General features: G+C 47.4%; 2 protein-coding genes and 1 pseudogene across 7 annotated transcripts in view; all 3 read right to left on the bottom strand.

Annotated features, from left to right (window-relative positions):
- The window catches only part of PHLDB3 (pleckstrin homology like domain family B member 3), a 19,902-nt gene extending 18,943 nt beyond the window's left edge, over nucleotides 1-959 (bottom strand). For 2 of the 5 annotated variants that reach the window (XM_032614178.1, XM_032614176.1), the window contains exon 1: nucleotides 9-808. In XM_032614178.1, coding sequence (XP_032470069.1) covers nucleotides 9-242 — 234 coding nt within the window. In that variant the 5' untranslated portion in view covers nucleotides 243-808. Of the gene's footprint in view, nucleotides 1-8; nucleotides 809-840 lie in introns of those variants that run through there. The other 3 variants (XM_032614174.1, XM_032614175.1, XM_032614173.1) reach the window with 2 other exon arrangements.
- ETHE1 (ETHE1 persulfide dioxygenase) lies at nucleotides 841-17,172 on the bottom strand. Of its 2 annotated transcripts, XM_032614213.1 has the most exons (8): nucleotides 17,033-17,172; nucleotides 15,419-15,563; nucleotides 15,107-15,255; nucleotides 4,772-4,901; nucleotides 3,006-3,095; nucleotides 2,518-2,634; nucleotides 2,230-2,289; nucleotides 841-907 (listed from the first exon to the last, which is right to left on the bottom strand). In XM_032614213.1, the coding sequence occupies exons 1-7, from the start codon at nucleotides 17,111-17,113 to the stop codon at nucleotides 2,237-2,239; spliced, it is 765 nt and encodes a 254-aa protein (XP_032470104.1). In that variant the 5' UTR covers nucleotides 17,114-17,172; the 3' UTR covers nucleotides 841-907; nucleotides 2,230-2,236. The 2 variants fall into 2 exon arrangements, with proteins under 2 accessions (XP_032470104.1, XP_032470103.1); XM_032614212.1 differs by lacking the exon at nucleotides 841-907 and having other exon boundaries at nucleotides 2,094-2,289.
- Nucleotides 16,391-16,642, bottom strand: LOC116744454 (annotated as a pseudogene).

Here is a 17,172-nt window from a genome sequence, read left to right as displayed (position 1 = left end):
TCCCTCACCGCATCGCGGCTGCTCTCCGTGCTGCTGCCTTCTCCCACTTCTTCCTCTTCTTCCGTCTGCTGCTCAGCCCCTTGGCCGCTCGGAAGCTCTGCTGGGGCCTCGGGCACCTCCTGATCGCGGGAGTCCTCGGGGAGCTCCCGGGGCTGGGCGGCCCCTTGAGATCGGTACTCCGCGTCGCACTCGGGGACCGCGGAAGGCGGGGTCCCCTCGTCCGGGCTGCTCCGTGTCCCCATGGCCTCTGCGGACTCCTGTCGGGTGGGCGGAGCCTGGAGTTCGGGAGGCGTGGCCCGGTAGCGTGGGGGCGGGGCCCAGGAGGGCTCAAGGCCCTGCCCGAAAGCTCTGGAGAGCGCTCCAGAGGCGGGGCCTAAGAGTTCAAAGGAGGCGACTGAGCATTCCTGAGGCGCGGCCTGGAGTTTCTAGGGGCGGGGTTCGATGGCTCCTAGGGCGTCACTCCCCCGGAGGCTTGACCAGAATTTGAGTCCGGGGTCCTAGTCCGCCCCCTACCGGCCTCTCCCTGCTATCCAGGTGTCGAGTCTTGTACTCTCCCAGCAGCCCCGCACAATCCCTTGGACCACTTTAGAGGGACCCCAACACCTTCTCCTTCGCGGACTCAGGAGTCGGGTTCCGCCGCGTCCTCTCTGGAGCCCAGTAATCTCAGCTCCGACCCCACTGTGCAAGGGAGCGGGCCCCCTGCCGCCTCACCGAGGGATCCAGGAGTCGGGGCTCCTGGTCTCCCTCTGGACGAACCAGGGGCCTTGAATCCTCGGCTCCTCCTGGAGCTAGATTCCAGAACTCCAGCCCCCTCCACCACCCAAGCCCCGGCCCCCTCACCGGCTCAGGCTTCGGCGCGCTCCCTTCTGCGCTCCGGCGCTGCAGTTTCTGCCCACTAGACAGGTGGCTGGGGAAGAGGGAGGAGAGAGAGGCTGCTCTGTCCCCATTCCCAGCAGCCCGGAAGTGGATGGGGACAACAGGTCCAACAGCTCTCGAGGGAGGAGGGAGCGACCAGCTTGCCCCGCCCGCTGCCGCGGCATCCGGCCATCCCGGCCCCACCCTCGGAAAGCCCAGCATGACGACCCCCCAACTCTGCCTCCAGCGCCCCCATTCCTCCCCCCTGGAGGGCCAGGCGCCTTGGTCACCTATGTATAATGTCCAGACCCTGGGAATCCTGAAAGGAAGAGAGGAATGGAGATAGGGGCCTCTCCCCTCTAATGAGCCCTTTAGAAGGGCCCCGACCGGTTTGGGGAGCTGGGCAAGGGGAGGGGGGGTGCCCTGAGCTGAGTCAGAGACCCGCCCAGAGACAGGGGGAAGTATGTTCCCACCACCACCACTTTGCTATGGGTGGAGGGCAGAGGTTAAAGGTCTCAGCCAGACCCTTTCCTCTCTGGGCCAAAACAGGAAAATAACTGGTATGTGAGAAAGGAGCACTGGATATCAGGAGCTATGTGTATAAAGTATAAACATTTTACACGCATTAATTTATTTCATCCTTACAGCGGCCTACAGTAGAGAAAGGGATTACTATCTCCATTTTATAGTTAGGAAACTGAGGCTGAGGGGGACAAGTGTCCGCGAAGTCTACACATGTTAATGTTAACACCATATTTGTTCTCTCGAAAGTCCATGGTCTTTACCATTAGGCATCCTGTCGCTCAAGCCAGGAAGTGCCTCAGAGCTCATTTCAAATGATAGTAACAGTAATAGTGAACACTGATAGGAAGTCTGCTGTGCAGGCAGTGTACCAAGCACTTCATACATATGGACTCATTGGATCATCACAACACCCAATTATTATTACTATTATTCCCATTTTACAAATGAGGAAACTGAGGCTTGGAGAAGTGAAGTACCTTATTCTGGGTCTCATGGGGCAAGTAGTTTAACTTAAGACTGTTCTAATCCAAGGAGCTGAGGAACCCTGCCCCAGATATCTGTTTGCTTCTATCTTATGAGTTAGAAAATCTCCTTCCAGGCTCCCAGGACCTTTACGCGGCCTTGCTCCCTGGCCTATCCAGGGACCACAACTAACCACAGGCATCTCAGCCCAGAAACCCATTGGGTCCCCCAGAAAACAGAAGTCAGATTCAGAGGGAAAAATATATATATATTTTTTTTATTTAAGAAGCTTGAGAGTCTGGTAAGGGAGGGGAAGATAAGAGAGGCTCTGGTGATGGCACTGCGCCCCTCACCCCACCTAGTGCATTATTAACTGGATATGAGCACCTGAGAGTCAGGAAGGGGGTGTCTGGATCCCACAGCGCATGTTAGCTGGAACAGCAAAGTCTGAAAGGAAGAAGCTAAGGGTGAAACCAAGGGGCCCAGGCAGACCCTCCCGCTCTCTCTATGCCCCCACTGGGGACCCAGAAATCCTAATAGTCCTTCTTTGGGAAACTAGAGTTCTGGCCCGGAGGCCCGTCCATCCCTCAGACCCAGGAGCCCAGATCCCCAGCACCTTCTCCCTCAGACCCAGGAATCCAGACCTCAGCACCCTCCTCCCCCGCAACTGCTCACCTATCTGCTGAGGTTTGGGCAAGTTCAGTTTGCTCATGACCTTGACAAACTCCTCACAGCTGAGGGTGAGCCGAGGGTTTAGAGTCCGCTCCTCCTCCACAGTGGATACTGTGAGTCCTAGTGGCCAAGAGAGGGGGAGGAATGTTGAGCCGTCCAGTGCCTTGGGCCTCCCAGAACTACATTTCCCAGGAGGCCTCAGGGTGCCTTTCTGGCTCAGGACTAACAGATTGCTTTCCCACCTCAATGGGCACTATGGGAAATGTAGTTTCCCACAGTTCCCTAAGTTCTATAAGGAAGTCCCAGGAAAGCCTATGCCTTCTAGATTCTAGGCATTGTAGTTTCTACATCCACACTCAGTACACCTAAGCACTTGATCTTTTTGGCCAGAGGAGTTCCTGGGAATTGTAGTCTGCAAGCCACAGCAGTTTGGTGCTCCCTCTCAAATAGTAAGTTATGTAAATCCCACACCTCCTCCAGGAAGCCCTCACCATGGTAATCATGAGCAGGGTAGATCAGACAGTCTCCTGGAAGTGTGAAGATCTTTTCATGAACTGAGTGATACAAGGTCTTAGCACAGCCTGGGGAGGGAAAACTCAGAGGTCAGTGGAGCAACAGGATGAGAGGAACTCCCAAATCCCTTCCCTTCAGGAAAAGGAGAGGATAAAAATCACTGTAGCTAAACCGTCTCCCTCATTTTCTGCCAGTAGTCCTTTGATTGGGTAGAGAAGGAGAGGGAAGGGCATTCTAGGCAGGTGGAACAGCATATGCAAAGAATTGGGAAGTGGTGAGAATCCAGCATGACTGTAAACAAGGTTAGGATATGACCCTGAAGCACCAAATTCCCTCACTCTGGGGATGCCAAGAAAGGATTCTGGGCAGGGAAAGTGGATGGGAAGATAAGAAACTGAAGACATTAGGCCAAAGAGGAGGATAGAGCCATGGTTCTGACAAGAAGCTCTGAGTCCTAAGTTGGGACAGGGACAAACCTCTCTGGAACGTTCTGCCACCTTTCCTTTCAGCCTAAATCTTTCGATCTCATGACTGTGTTGGGGATGGATAAATGGAAGATTAGGAGCCTCAGAGAGAAAAAGATAGAGACCAAGATGGAGAGATAAGGAAAGAGGAAGAAAGAGGCAGCCTGGGGATCTGGTTACCCATGGCCAGCTCAGCTCGCTGTGGCTCTGTCTCTTCTCTCTCGTCCAGCCTTGCTGGCCTCCTGCAAGGCAGCTAAATCCTCCCAATCTAGTGTCCACCTCACATTCACACACATACTCAAATCTCATACCCTGATATTGTGAAAATAAACACCCTTCCCACAGCGAAACCCCTTAATCTAATTGCCCCCAGCAGCTAAACCCCAAATGTAACACCACCTCCTAGCAATTAAACCACTGAATCTAGCAACCTTCTAGCAGCTAAATTGCCAAATCTAACTTCCCCCAGCAGCTAAACCCCTGAATCAAACTCCACATCCCTCCCTGCACCAGCTAAACCCCTTATGGGGGGTTAAAAATATGCCCATGAACACTTTTAAACTCTTCTCTTGAAAATGTGACACATAATTCCCCTTGCCTTGACTTAGTGGTCTGGACTAAGTGACTTGCATTTAATAAATAGGATATGGCAGAACTAACAGAGTTTAACTTCTGAGACAAGCTCATTAAAAAAAAAAAAAATTAGGTCTTCTGTCTGTCTGTCTCTCTGATTGTTCCCTCTGGGACAATCCAGCTGCCATGTCATGAAGACACTCAAGCAGCCCTATGGAGAAGTCTGCATTGTGAGGAACTGAGGCCTCCTGCCAACAACCAGCAAGAGCTCACTGGCCACGTCAGTGAGCCACCTTGGAAGTGGATCCTCCAGCCCCAGTCAAGCCTTCAGTCAGCCCTGGCCAGCAGCTTGGTTGCAACCTCACATAAGATCCTGAGCAAGAACCATCCAGTTAAGCTTCTCCCAGAGTCCTAACTCTCAAAACCTGTGTGAGATGATGTTAATCATTGTTTTAAGCCACTAAGTTCTGGGGTGATTTGCTTTACAGCAATAGATAACTAACACACACTCTTGACTCTAACTGTCCCCCAACCACTAACCTCTGAACCCAACTCTCCTCCACTCCGGCACTAAACTCCTTGAATCTAATCCTGACCCCCTAAAAGTCTAACATTCATCCATCCATTCATTCTTGCAGCTGACACTTAAAACCCTGGCACCCACATAACCATACTAAGATCTCGGGCTGGGGAAAGGGGCCTGTGACCTTGCTGGAAGTCTGTCCGCCCACACCCTCGGATAAGCAGGGTATCTCCAGTGAAGGCCATGCTGTGGTCATCCAAGACGAAGGTGACACAGCCTGGGGTGTGGCCCGGGCTGGCCCGGGTCTCTAAGGCCTGGAAGAGAAGGAGAGTACAAAGAGTCACCAATAAGGCTGTGGCTTTACTCTCATGGTGAAACTGGCCTCAGAAGCTCCCCACCCCATCCCATCCCAGGGTCACATCTAGATAACCTCTTTTTGATAAAAAAAATACTGAAGTTAGATCCCGGACTTAAACCTCACTCCAGAGTAAACTCCCCCAAAATTAAAAACTTAAAGCAAGAAAATAAAATCATAAAACAGTGACAACAACAAAAATACAAATAAATACATGATCTCTGGTTAGAGAAGAACATCCATCCCAAAAGTCATAAATCATTAAGGGAAAGATCAATGGTTTGAATTTAAATACACTTGATGTTTCTGAATGGCAACAACATCGTAAACAAAACTTAAAGGGAATCAACATGGTGGCAAAATATATTTGTAACACAAATAGACCACCTAGTAGTCAGTGTACTTTATGTACAAACAGATCGTATAAATCAGTAAGAAAAAGATAAGCACACTAGTATAAATATGGAATACTAAACAGTCCTTTCAAATTGTCAATGAAATAAAATTCGATGATGCTATACACAAACATTTAATGGCAGGAAAGGATATTTGCTATCCCGTAAGTGCAAAAAACAGGTTACAAAGCAACTTATACAATGTCATCTCTTAAAAAAAAATTTACTCATTAACTCAAAATATTTTTTTTCTTTAGGCTTTTCCTGTATTATCTTTTTTTTACAGTAAACGTGTCATTTTATTTATTTATGTATTTTTAAAACATGTCATTTTATAATAAAAAATAAAACACAAGATTCACGATAAACGAAAGATCTAAACATAGAAAACCCAAAAAATTCTAGAAGGAAATATAGAAGAATATATATATCTATAAATACATATATATTTATATATATAAAATCTTGAGGTAGAAATGGTTTTTCTAAGCATGATAGGAAATTCAGAGGCCACAAGGAAAAACAGGAACAGATGTGACCACATAGTTTAACTTCATTACAGAAAAAGACAAAAATCAGAGTGACAAGACGAAAAAACTCAGAGACAACATTAGCACATGTATAAGAGAGTATTAAAAAGTGTGAATAGTCATAATATATAAACAGCCCCTAAGTATCAATAAGAACCCCCAAAGAAAAATGGGCAAAAGAAAAAACCAGGCAATTCATGGTAGAGGGAACAAATAGTCAAAAAACATCTGATAAGATGTTTGATCTTCCTTAAAAGAAAGGAAGGGAAGGAGATATCTAAAAGCCCTATTTTTCACCTAACAGATTGGCAGTTGTCAGAGTTGCTTAGGGTGCTTGAGGCAAACCCTTTCATCCCCTGGGATGTGAGTACAACTCAGTATAGCCATTTTAGAGGACAGCTTAGCAGCGTCTAGCAACATCGTAAATGCACATACTTTCTGACTCCTCAAAGTCACTTCTAAGACTCTGTGGTCGGGTTTCCCTGGTGGCGCAGAGGTTAAGAATCCGCCTGCCAATGCAGGGGACACGGGTTCGAGCCCTGGTCTGGAAAAATTCCCACATGCCATGGAGCAACTAAGCCTGTGTGCCACAACTACTGAGCCTGCGCTCTGGAGGCCGCAAGCCACAACTACTGAGCCCGCGTGCCACAACTACTGAAGCCCACGTCTAGAGCCTGTGCTCCACAATAAGAGAAGCCACCGCAGTGAGAAGTCCGCGCTCCACAACGAAGAGCAGCCCCCGCTGGCCGCAACTAGAGAAAACCCCCTGCAGCAGCAACAAAGACCCAATGCAGCCATAAATAAATAAATAATAAATAAATTTATATATATATAAAAAAAGACTCTGCGGTTAAGAACCCCTGACACATGAACACAAAAACACCATCCAGGGAACCCCGATTATCTAAATTCCCATGCTCAGTTCAGGGAAGCAACTGTCAGAAAAATTTTTATCCCAATGATCTAACAATCACTTAAAAGATTAGTTCCCACTCACATATCACTCCTCCTCTCCTAATAGAGGCCCCTCCCACCAATTAGCATCCTCGTCCAGGTCAGTCATCTGCTAATTGTTGAAGGACACCATGTGCAGACTCTGTTTCGACACCCAATATCCATTCTAACCTTCCCCACTCACAGATCTCCAATTTGGTCTGGGGCATCAGTGTGCCCCGCCAAGCACTTTCCCAGCCTCCCTGACAGCTTGGGTGGCCTCTGGCACAGTCCTCTGGCCAATGAGATCTCAATAAGTCTCCTGAGGATTTCTGGGAAAGCTTTTCCCTTCCTGATAAAAGGGACTGGCACCTGCCCTTTCCACTTCATCTGGCTCTGAACACAAGGTGTGATGGCTGGAGCTGCAGCAGCCATCTTGCAACCATGAAGAAAAAAAAGCCAAGAGAATCCCACAAATGATGGTGCTGCCAAATCGAAGAGAATAGCTACATTCTTCCAAATTTCCTGTTATAGGAGAAAAATGAACTATTTATTTAAGCCACTGTATGGGTTTTTCCGTTACTTTCTGCCAAACAGCTTCCTAACTCATCTACAATAGAAATATATGGGCAATGCAAAACAAGTGCAAAGCAAAATCACAAATCTTGCAAAATCTTGTGGGAAAAATCACATCCCCTGGCCCCCAAAATTAACATTACCTTTTTGTAGTAGAGGGATGATCTTTCACTTTTTATTTTGTATGTTTCCATACTCTCTGAATTTTTTTTTTTAAACAAAAAGCATGGGAGTCTTTTGAACTAAAAAGGGGGATGGATATTCAGGAGTAATGTTCAAAATATTTAACCATAGTTATGGCATGGGTATTGGCCAATCAGAAGGACGTCAGTTGTAAACAACCAGTAGTTAGAGTATATACAGTTGACCTTTGAGTAACACAGGTTTGAACTGTGCAAGTCGACATATAGACAGATTTTTTTCAGTAGTAAATACTACTGTACTACACGATCTGGTTTGGTGAATCTGTGGATGCAGAGGAACCGCAGATAGAAGGACCAACTGGAAGATAAACCACAATTTTTTGTGTGTGTGTGGTATGCGGGCCTCTCACTGTTGTGGCCTCTCCCATTGCGGAGCACAGGCTCCGGACGCGCAGGCTCAGCGGCCATGGCTCACAGGCCCAGCCGCTCTGCGGCATATGGGATCTTCCCGGACTGGGGCACGAACCCCCGTCCCCTGCAGCGGCAGGCGGACTCTCAACCACTGCGCCACCAGGGAAGCCCAATATACCCCAATTTTTGAATGTGGGGAGGGTCAGTGCCCCTAACTTCCTAGGTTGTTCAAGAGTCAATGGTATATGGTATATATAATTGTCTTATGTGTATAAATTGAACAAAATTTTAATATCAATTGAACACAATCCAGCTTGCCACATAGATCAAGATCCCCTAGGCCCTTAGTGACTGAGTCTGTGTCTCAAGTGGCTTTGCTGATTATCAGCCTCCCTGTTTATCTTTCCCTTCTCTAGAATATCTAGAATTTACCCTCTATCAACCCCCATAATCCTGCCCATCTCAGGCCTCTCCTGCTTGGGCCAACTGACAGCATCCTCCCTGGCATACCAGCCTCTAATCCACCTCCTACATGACCCTGAGGGAGGTTTTCTATCACCCAGATCCAATTTTGTCCCTCTCTGCTCAAAACCCTTCCCCAGCTTCCACTGCCCCCAGGGCAGAGTTCCAGCTCCTCAGCCCCTGCTCTGGTACCTGCTCACTTTTCCAGCCCCATGTCCTATAACATCCTTCTTTCCCCAGCTACTCTGAACCCCAGAGTCATTTCCAGAAAATAGCACACTTCTCCACACCTCTTTGCCCCTGCAATTTCCTCTTCTCCCATCAGTCCGATCTACCTACTCTTTAGAAGCCTGGCACTCATTACCCTTTTTCCTGTACCAGGCTCTCTTCTAAGCACTTTACATGACGGAACTCATTCAGGCCACACACATCCTTATGAGGTAAGTACCACTCCTGTCCCCGTTCTACAGATGAGGAAACTGAGGCACAGGATGAGAATGAACAAACTATAACTATATGCGACAATATGGATGACTCTCACGGACGTAACCATGAGCAAAAAAAAAAAAGTGGGCTAGACATAAAGAGTGGAGTGGGGAGGAGTGGGATAAAGTGGGAAATCTCAGTGTGCCCGGTACACAGGAAGGGTAAGTGGTATTTCATGAAGCTGAGGTTTCAGTGCTGAATCCAGAGGTAAAATATTTCTCTCTTGGTGAGGGCACATGGATTAGTGGTTAGGAGCAGTCTCTGGAGCCGGGTGACATGGGTTCTAATTTTGGCTCTGCTATTACTAGCTGTGTGACCTTGGGCAAGTTACTTCACCTCTCTGGGCTTCTCTGTTCATTTGTAAAATGGGCATAATAACTGTCACCACTTCATAGGGCTATTATAAAGATTAAATTATTTCATGTATGTAAAGCATTTTAAAAATGCCCAGGGAATTCCCTGGCGGTCCAGTGCTTAGGACTCCAAGCTCTCACTGCCATAGGCCCAGGTTCAATCCCTGGTCAGGGAACTAAGATCCCATGAGCTGCGTGATGCAGCCAAAAAAAAAAAAAAAAAAAAAAGCCCAACACAATAATTGCTATATTATAAAAATAATAATGTTTTAAAATTAGATCTATCTGTCAGAAAAGACACAGTGGAGGCTCAAGAACCAGGTTCAGCCATAGCAATGTTTTGTTTGGACTGCTCAGTAGTTATGAAAAGTCTGAATTTGTTACCCCTTAACATTTGGAAGAGTTTTCAAAAATGTATATTTGCAGCTTCTAATTAAAAAAAAAAAAAAAAGCCTTTACAGTAGACAGACTACATTCCCTAGTGGGTGTCCTCCATAAACGGGGCACACACCCCAACACTAGCCACGGGTCCCACCTCTCCCTGCTCCCAGGAAATGATATTTGATTCTGAAAACTGTGTGAGATACATGCTGAGAAAATGCACTTTCTCACAATGCTAAGTGAGAAACAAAACACTCAGTATTTGTTAACTATTATTAAGTTATTTATTATTATTATCATCCAATACAGATATATCTGCAATCTACTTCAGTGAACAGCAAAGAGAAGTTTTCAAAGAACAAGTTAAGTAACACCAGGAGGAAACAAGCAGACACATCCAGAAAGTGGGATATTCTGCAAGACAACAGGCTGGGAGCTTCAAAAGTCAATGTCATGGGGCAGAAAGGGTATGAAACTGTTCTAGATTAAAAGAGACTAAATAGACCTAACAGCCAAATGCCATGTGTGAACCTCCATCGGGTCCTGGTTCATATAAGCAGCTGTAAAAATGATTCCTAAGCACTTGGAGAAATTTGAACATGGGCTGGATTTCAGAACTATTTAAGAATTATTGTCTATGTCGTTAGATGTGACAAAGATCTTGTAAAAAGAATGGTTCTCCAAGTGGTGTAGTCGAGGGAACCCTGAGGGTCTGCAAGATCGAAACAATTTTCATAATAGTGTGAAGAGGTCTTTTGCCCTTTCTCACTCTCATTCTCCCCTGAGAGTTCAGTGCAGTTTTCCCAGAAGCTCCATGACTCGTGATGATGTCATCGCTCTGACAGCTGATGGAATGTGTGCTTGTGTACTCTTGTGTTTTAAAAAAAGTCTCACAGGAATAAAGACACAGACCTACTAGAGAATGGACTTGGGGATATGGGGAGGGCGAAGGGCAAGCTGTGACAAAGCGAGAGAGCGGCATGGACATATATACGCTACCAAACGTAAGGTAGATAGATAGCTAGTGGGAAGCAGCCGCATAGCACAGGGAGATCAGCTCGGCGCTTTGTGACCGCCTGGAGGGGTGGGATAGGGAGTGGGGGAGGGAGGGAGACGCAAGAGGGATGAGATATGGGAACATATGTATAGGTATAACTGATTCACTTTGTTATAAAGCAGAAACTAACACACCATTGTAAAGCAATTATACTCCAATAAAGATGTAAAAAAATAAATTAATAAAAAAAAAAGTCTCCGTTTCAACTTGTGATACAGTAAATATGTTTTGCGTATCTAAATACTTATTTTTTATTTCTTTTTTTTTTAGCCTCACCGCGCAGCTTGTGGGATCTTAGTTCCCTGACCAGGGATTGAACCCAGGCCCTCCACAGTGAAAGCACAGAGTCCTAACCACTGGACCACCAGGGAATTTCCCATTTCTTTTTAAAATTGAGATATAATTGACATGTAACTAATACAGTAAATATTGCTTGATAGAACCCAGGTAAACAAAAGCTTTTCAGGGCCCTCCATAATGTTTAAGAGGTTTAAGGAATCCTGGGGAGCAGCACCCCCTCTATATCGCTGTATTTAACAGGCAACACTAACTTTCGGAATCCGCCAACCCTCTTGGGAGCTAGAATGCTCAAATCTCAATCGTTGCTTATTAAAACAGTAAATCCATTCTACAGTGAAACCATACAAACTTGGCTCACTGTGAATATAAAATGTAAAACCAGTTCAAAAAGCTGTTTGGGGCTTCCTTGGTGGTACAGTGGTTAAGAATCCACCTGCCAGTGCAGGGGACACGGGTTCGAGCCCTGGTCCGGGAAGATCCCACATGCCGTGGAGCAACTAAGCCCGTGCGCCACAACTACTGAGCCTGTGCTCTAGAGCCCGCGAGCCACAACTACGGAGCCCACATGCCACAACTACTGAAGCCCGCGTGCCTAGAGCCCGTGCTCCGCAACAAGAGAAGCCACTGCAATGAGAAGCCTGTGCACCGCAATGGAGAGTAGCCCCCGCTCGCCGCAACTAGAGAAAGCCCGCGCCCAGCAACGAAGACCCAACACAGCCAAAAATAAATAAATAAAATCAATAAATTTGTATATTAAAAAAAAAAAAGCTGTGTGGCAGTTTCTGCTAAAGTTAAATATGTGTCAGTTCTAAGACTCGGCAAGCCCACTCCTGGAATTGAGGGTAATGTCCACCAAGAGATTTGTACAAGAATCTTCAGAGCAGCATTATTCATAATAGCCCCAGACTAGAATCAACCATCAAAAGGAGAATGGATATAATTGTCATCAATTCACACAGTGAAATGCTCTACGTCAGGGGTTGGCAAACTATGGTCGGTGCACCAAATTTGGCCTGCTATCTGCTTTTATAAGAATGACATTTCATGCCACATGAAAATTATTGAAATTAAATTTTCAGTGGCCATAAATAAAGTTTTACTGGAGCCCAGCCATGCTTATTCATGCATTCATTGTCTGTAGATGCTTTCACACCAACAGGAAAATTAAGTAGTTACAACAGGGACCATATGGCCTGCAAAACTGAAAATATTTACCATCTGGTCCTTTACAGAAAAAGTTGGCCAACCACTGCTATACAGCAAAAAAGGAAAGAACTACAATTATATACAATAGTAGGTAGAGTGAAAGAAGCAGACATAAGAGTACACACTGGTTTCTGTTTATAAGGTCCAGAACAGGCAGAACTAATCTATGATTAAGTAAGTCAGAAGAACGGTCTCTTGGTGGGGCTGTCAATGGCCAGGAAGAGGGACAAGGAGGAGTTCTGGGGCGATGGGCATGTTCTGGATCTCGATCTGGGTGGTGGATACTCAAGTCTAGACATATGTTAAAATTTACCAAGCTGGAGAGCTTCCCTGGTGGCGCAGTGGTTGAGAGTCCGCCTGCCGATGAAGGGGACACGGGTTCGTGCCCCGGTCCGGGAGGATCCCGCATGCCGCGGAGCGGCTGGGCCCGTGAGCCATGGCCGCTGAGCCTGCGCGTCCGGAGCCTGTGCTCCGCAACGGGAGAGGCCACAACGGTGAGAGGCCTGCGTACCACCAAAAAAAAAAAAAAAAATTTACCAAGCTGTACATGTGTAATACATGCCCCTTTTACTGTATAATATGCATGTTACAATTCAAAAATTTTAAGTGGGAGGAGGAAAATGAGAGGGGAAAAAAAGTGCCCATCTCCAAAGGTTTATAAAGAACTCGGATGAAAACCAAACAAAATGCTGAACAATCATAAAGACAGATAATAACAAGTGGTAACAAGGATGTAGAGGGACTGGAACCCTCACACAACTGGTTATGGGAACATAAAATGGTATAGCCACTTTGGATAACAGTTTTTTTTTGTTTTTTTTGCGGTACGCGGGCCTCTCACTGTTGTGGCCTCTCCCATTGCGGAGCGCAGGCTCTGGACGCGCAGGCTCAGCGGCCATGGCTCACGGGCCCAGCCGCTCCGCGGCATGTGGGATCTTCCCGGACCGGGGCACGAACCCGTGTCCCTTGTAGCGGCAGGCGGACTCTCAACCACTGCACCACCAGGGAAGCCCCCGGATAACAGTTTTTGAGAGCAGTTTGGCAGTTCCTCAAATTGTTAAACAGAGTTATCATATGATCCAGTAATTCCATCCTAAGTATATACCCAAGAGAGATGAAAACATACATCCACACAAAAACTTGCACGTGAATATTCATAGTGGCATAATTCATAAGAGCCAAAAGTGGAAGCAATTCAAATGTCCATCCACCGATGAATGAATAAATAAAATGTGATTATCCATACAACGGAATATTATTCAGCAATAAAAAGAAATGAAACACTGATACATGTTACAACATGGATGAACTTTGAAAACATTACGGTCAGTGGCAAAAGCCAGTCACAAAGGGCTTCCCTGGTGGCGCAGTGGTTGAGAGTCCGCCTGCCGATGCAGGGGACGCGGGTTCGAGCCCCGGTCCGGGAAGATCCCACATGCCGCGGAGCGGCTGCGCCCGTGAGCCGTGGCCGCTGAGCCTGCGCGTCCGGAGCCTGTGCTCCGCAACGGGAGAGGCCACAGCAGTGAGAGGCCCGCGTACCGCCGAAAAAAAAAAAAAAAAAAAAGCCAGTCACAAAGACCACGTATAGTATGATACCATATTTCTATGCAATGTACAGAATAGACAGATCTATAGAGACAGAAAGTAGGTTAGTGGTTAGTAGCCCACGTACCCACGTGCTGCAACTACTGAAGCCCACACACCTAGAGCCTGTGCTCCGCGACAAGAGAAGCCCCCGCTCGACGCAACAAGAGAAAGCCCACGTGCAGCAAGGAAGACCCAACGACCCAAGGCAGCCAAAAATAAATAAATAAATAACCCAAGCACTAAAGCTAAATCTTCCACAGCTAAGCCCTTCCATGTTGATTCACTCATCCAGTGAATCAACATCACTCATCCAGTTTAACAAAGGGCTCTTCTTGACACAAAACTCCAACCATTTCTAACACCTCTAAGGCTTCTCAACCCAAGAAATGCTTGTTAGCACCTGCTTATTATGTACAGTGTACCTAAATGTACAATGCATTTTCTTTTTTATCTGCTTCCAGAAAAAGGCTTGAAATAAAGAGGCTGTAACCAGTGGAGCTAAATCCTCTGATCCCACCCACAGCCTTTATTTCCCCAAACCATCTGACTCAGTTTAACTGGCCTCATTTAGCAAAACCCTCTAACTTGGAGGTCAAGTCCAAGTGACATTCTGTCCCCAAAGCCAGCCAAACTCTCTAAGTCTTTAGCAACTTTGATCAGGAAAACGTCCTGCCAGCTGTTTCCCCTCCCTCTGAGGGCAACCCTAGCACCCTCCTCACCCATCGTATTACCCTGGGTTGGACTTCCGGCCAGAAACCTGCTGGTTCTGCTTGGGGCAAAGAAAGGAGAGGAGGTAGGAACCTTCAGACCATTCCTGTGTGAGGCAATAGCAGGGCTGGGGTTAGGGTGAGGCAAGCAGGCTCCTATAGGGAGCAACATTTAAGGAGGCGCCCACTAGAAGGTGCCAGCCCTGCCTTTGCACCACCCTGAGAATGAGCGCCCCCTTAAATGTTGCGCCCTGGATTCCTCTCTTGCCTCACCCTAGTCCCGGCTCTGGGCAACTGCATGCGCCTTCCTCCAACGGTGGCTCTGGGAAGAGAGGGCTGGGTCTCTCCCTCAGCCATGACCTTGTAATTCCAGCTCCCAGTCAAATTTTATGAGACTCCAGGCCAAAGGAGTTGCCCCAAGGTTATAGGAAACGCCATAGATGTTGTTGACTTAAAGGGATGGGCCAGAGACACATCTGCCCAGAGCCTCTTGGCTCAGTTTTTCACCTGGGTTTATGGCACCCTTCTCCCTGAGACAGAAACTCAGGGATCAGGAGTCCAGGCCCCCAAGCCCCTCTTCCCTTTAGTCCAAAAACTCCAGGCCACCACCCTCTCGGGGACCCAGCATCCAACTCACGAAGCGCCCGAAGCGGATGGGGTCTCCATCTTCGATGTGCATGTCAGCCTGGGCCCCACTAAGGCGGGAGATGACAGACTGGCAGCCGGGGAGTAGGGACCGGAGCAGCCCGGAGCCGGTAATGTGGTCCGCATGGCAGTGGGTATTCACTGGGGGAGAGAGGAGAGCCAGGTCCAGGAGGGCACAGAGAGGACGCAGGATTCCCAGCCCCCAGCCCCCTCCTCCCTCAGACCCAGGAGTCCCGGTCCTAGCTTCCCACTCCACGCTACAGTCCCGCACCCTCAGGCCCAGGAGCCCGGCCCCCAAACGGACCAGCATACAGCAGCTGTAGCCCCAGTTCCTTGACCAACTGGGCATCCCGATGCGCTGTCTCCAGAACCGGGTCGATCAGAACGGCCTCTCTGGACTCTCTGTCACCCAGGAGGTAAGTGTAGGTGCAGCTCTTAGGCTCAAACATCTGGAAAGGGGGTGGGGACAAGTGAGAGCACAGATTCAGACCCCCCCTTACTGTGGACCCAGGAGTCCAGGCCTCAACTCCATTCTCTTCCTAAGATCCAGAAGCAGAAGCCCCTGTCCCCCCCCCTTTTTTTTTTACTTAATGGGTTTATATTTAATATAGTACTTCTCACCATGGAGATGTTACCCGTTAATATAAAAAATTTTTTGTTTTCGTTAAACATTAAATCTCTTCTCCATTTCAATGTCACTATAAAGTATTTTTTTACATTAAATCTTTTCTCCATTTCAACGTTAGGTACAACGAATACATTTTCTAAACTTTTTCCCCCACCAAGAGATAAATTTTAATTTTTGACCAACTGTATTTAATATCTAGGTACAATATTAACTTGGGAGATAACGAAACAAAAATCCATTAAAAATATGGAGAAAAGACTCCTCAGTGATGCAGGAGGCAGTGATTATAACTAAACAGTGGCAGTTTCCTAGGATTCTGGGCAAGAGTTTTCTTCTTCCTATTGAGAATTCTTAAACTATGAAATATAACTTTTGCAAAGTTCAGCCTTCTCACTTCTTTGACCTTCTTTCTAACTAGCAAATGCAAATTACAGATGGCATTTTTCAGTGCATTATTTGTTGTGAAGAAAACGTTTTGTTTTCCATTTAATATAGTATATCAATTTGTTCCTATTTATAGGGAAACCAAGACTATGAAACTACCCTATTTACTGTTTCTTGGGAACTTTCAGACACCAAAACTGGGTTCTGAACCTCAACAGCACAAAGGTTTTCAGGGCAAGGTTTGATTCAGGAGGTCCTTCAAAGTCACATCTGTCCATTTCTCCTTTGTGCATATACCCAAACAAGCATAAATGCCTGTAATACTGAGAACGAGAGCGATTGCATCTCTGGCTTCTACTGCTTCAACAACAGGCAGCACCAAAAGCAATGAAAAGAGGACTGGGAACAACTGTGTTGAAACTAAGATCATGATGCTGAGATCTTGAGGTGACTGGTTCTTAAAGGCTGAAGGTTTCAAAGAAAGCGGTATTTGTTTAATTCTATCAGTTCAGGATGCTGAGGCTTAAGAGGTTCCACGTGACAGCGCCTTCAAGTTAGCAGCCATTACAGGAATCCCCCTGCCCGGAGTCAGGAGTCTGGGACCCCAGCACCTTACTCCGTCGGAACCAATGAGTCCCAACTTTCATCCATCCCCAAACCTGGGTCCCCGTCATCCTCTTCCGTAACGGAAGCAAGAGTCCAGCCCGAAGCCCAGATCGGGGTCCCAGATCTGGAACCCAGATCACTCCCCTTTAAAGGACGCAAGAGTCTAGCCCTACACCCCTTTCCGCAAAGACCCAGGCGTCAGGGCCCGGGTATCTCTCCGGATTTAAAGGACCCGGGAGTTCCGCCCCTGCCGCCACCCAGGATCCAGTAATCTCGCTCCCCGGTCCAGCCACTGCGAACCTGCCGTAGGAGGATGGGGGCTCCAGACTCGCTGTATTGACTGAGCTGCCGCCCAGCGACCCTCAGTGCAGACCCCGCCATCGCGCCCGAGGCAGGAGACGGAGCGGTGCCAGCGGAAGCCGAACACACCCAAGGTTGAA

Source organism: Phocoena sinus, chromosome 19 (assembly GCF_008692025.1).
Source record: "Phocoena sinus isolate mPhoSin1 chromosome 19, mPhoSin1.pri, whole genome shotgun sequence".
Classification (NCBI taxonomy): Eukaryota; Metazoa; Chordata; class Mammalia; order Artiodactyla; family Phocoenidae; genus Phocoena; species Phocoena sinus.
Note: the sequence above shows the minus strand (reverse complement) of the source record. Positions and strands in the feature narration are given on the sequence as shown.

Bases quoted from the DNA above. Each gene is read 5' to 3' on its own strand.
- ETHE1 (XM_032614213.1), bottom strand. From the start codon at position 17,113: ATGGCGGGGTCTGCACTGAGGGTCGCTGGGCGGCAGCTCAGTCAATAC. The intron at 4,902-15,106 runs GTGAGTTGGATG...CTTCTCTTCCAG, and splicing joins CCATCCGCTTCGGGCGCTTC to GCCTTAGAGACCCGGGCCAG. The intron at 2,635-3,005 runs GTGAGGGCTTCC...CTTGGCCACTAG, and splicing joins CCCTGCTCATGATTACCATG to GACTCACAGTATCCACTGTG.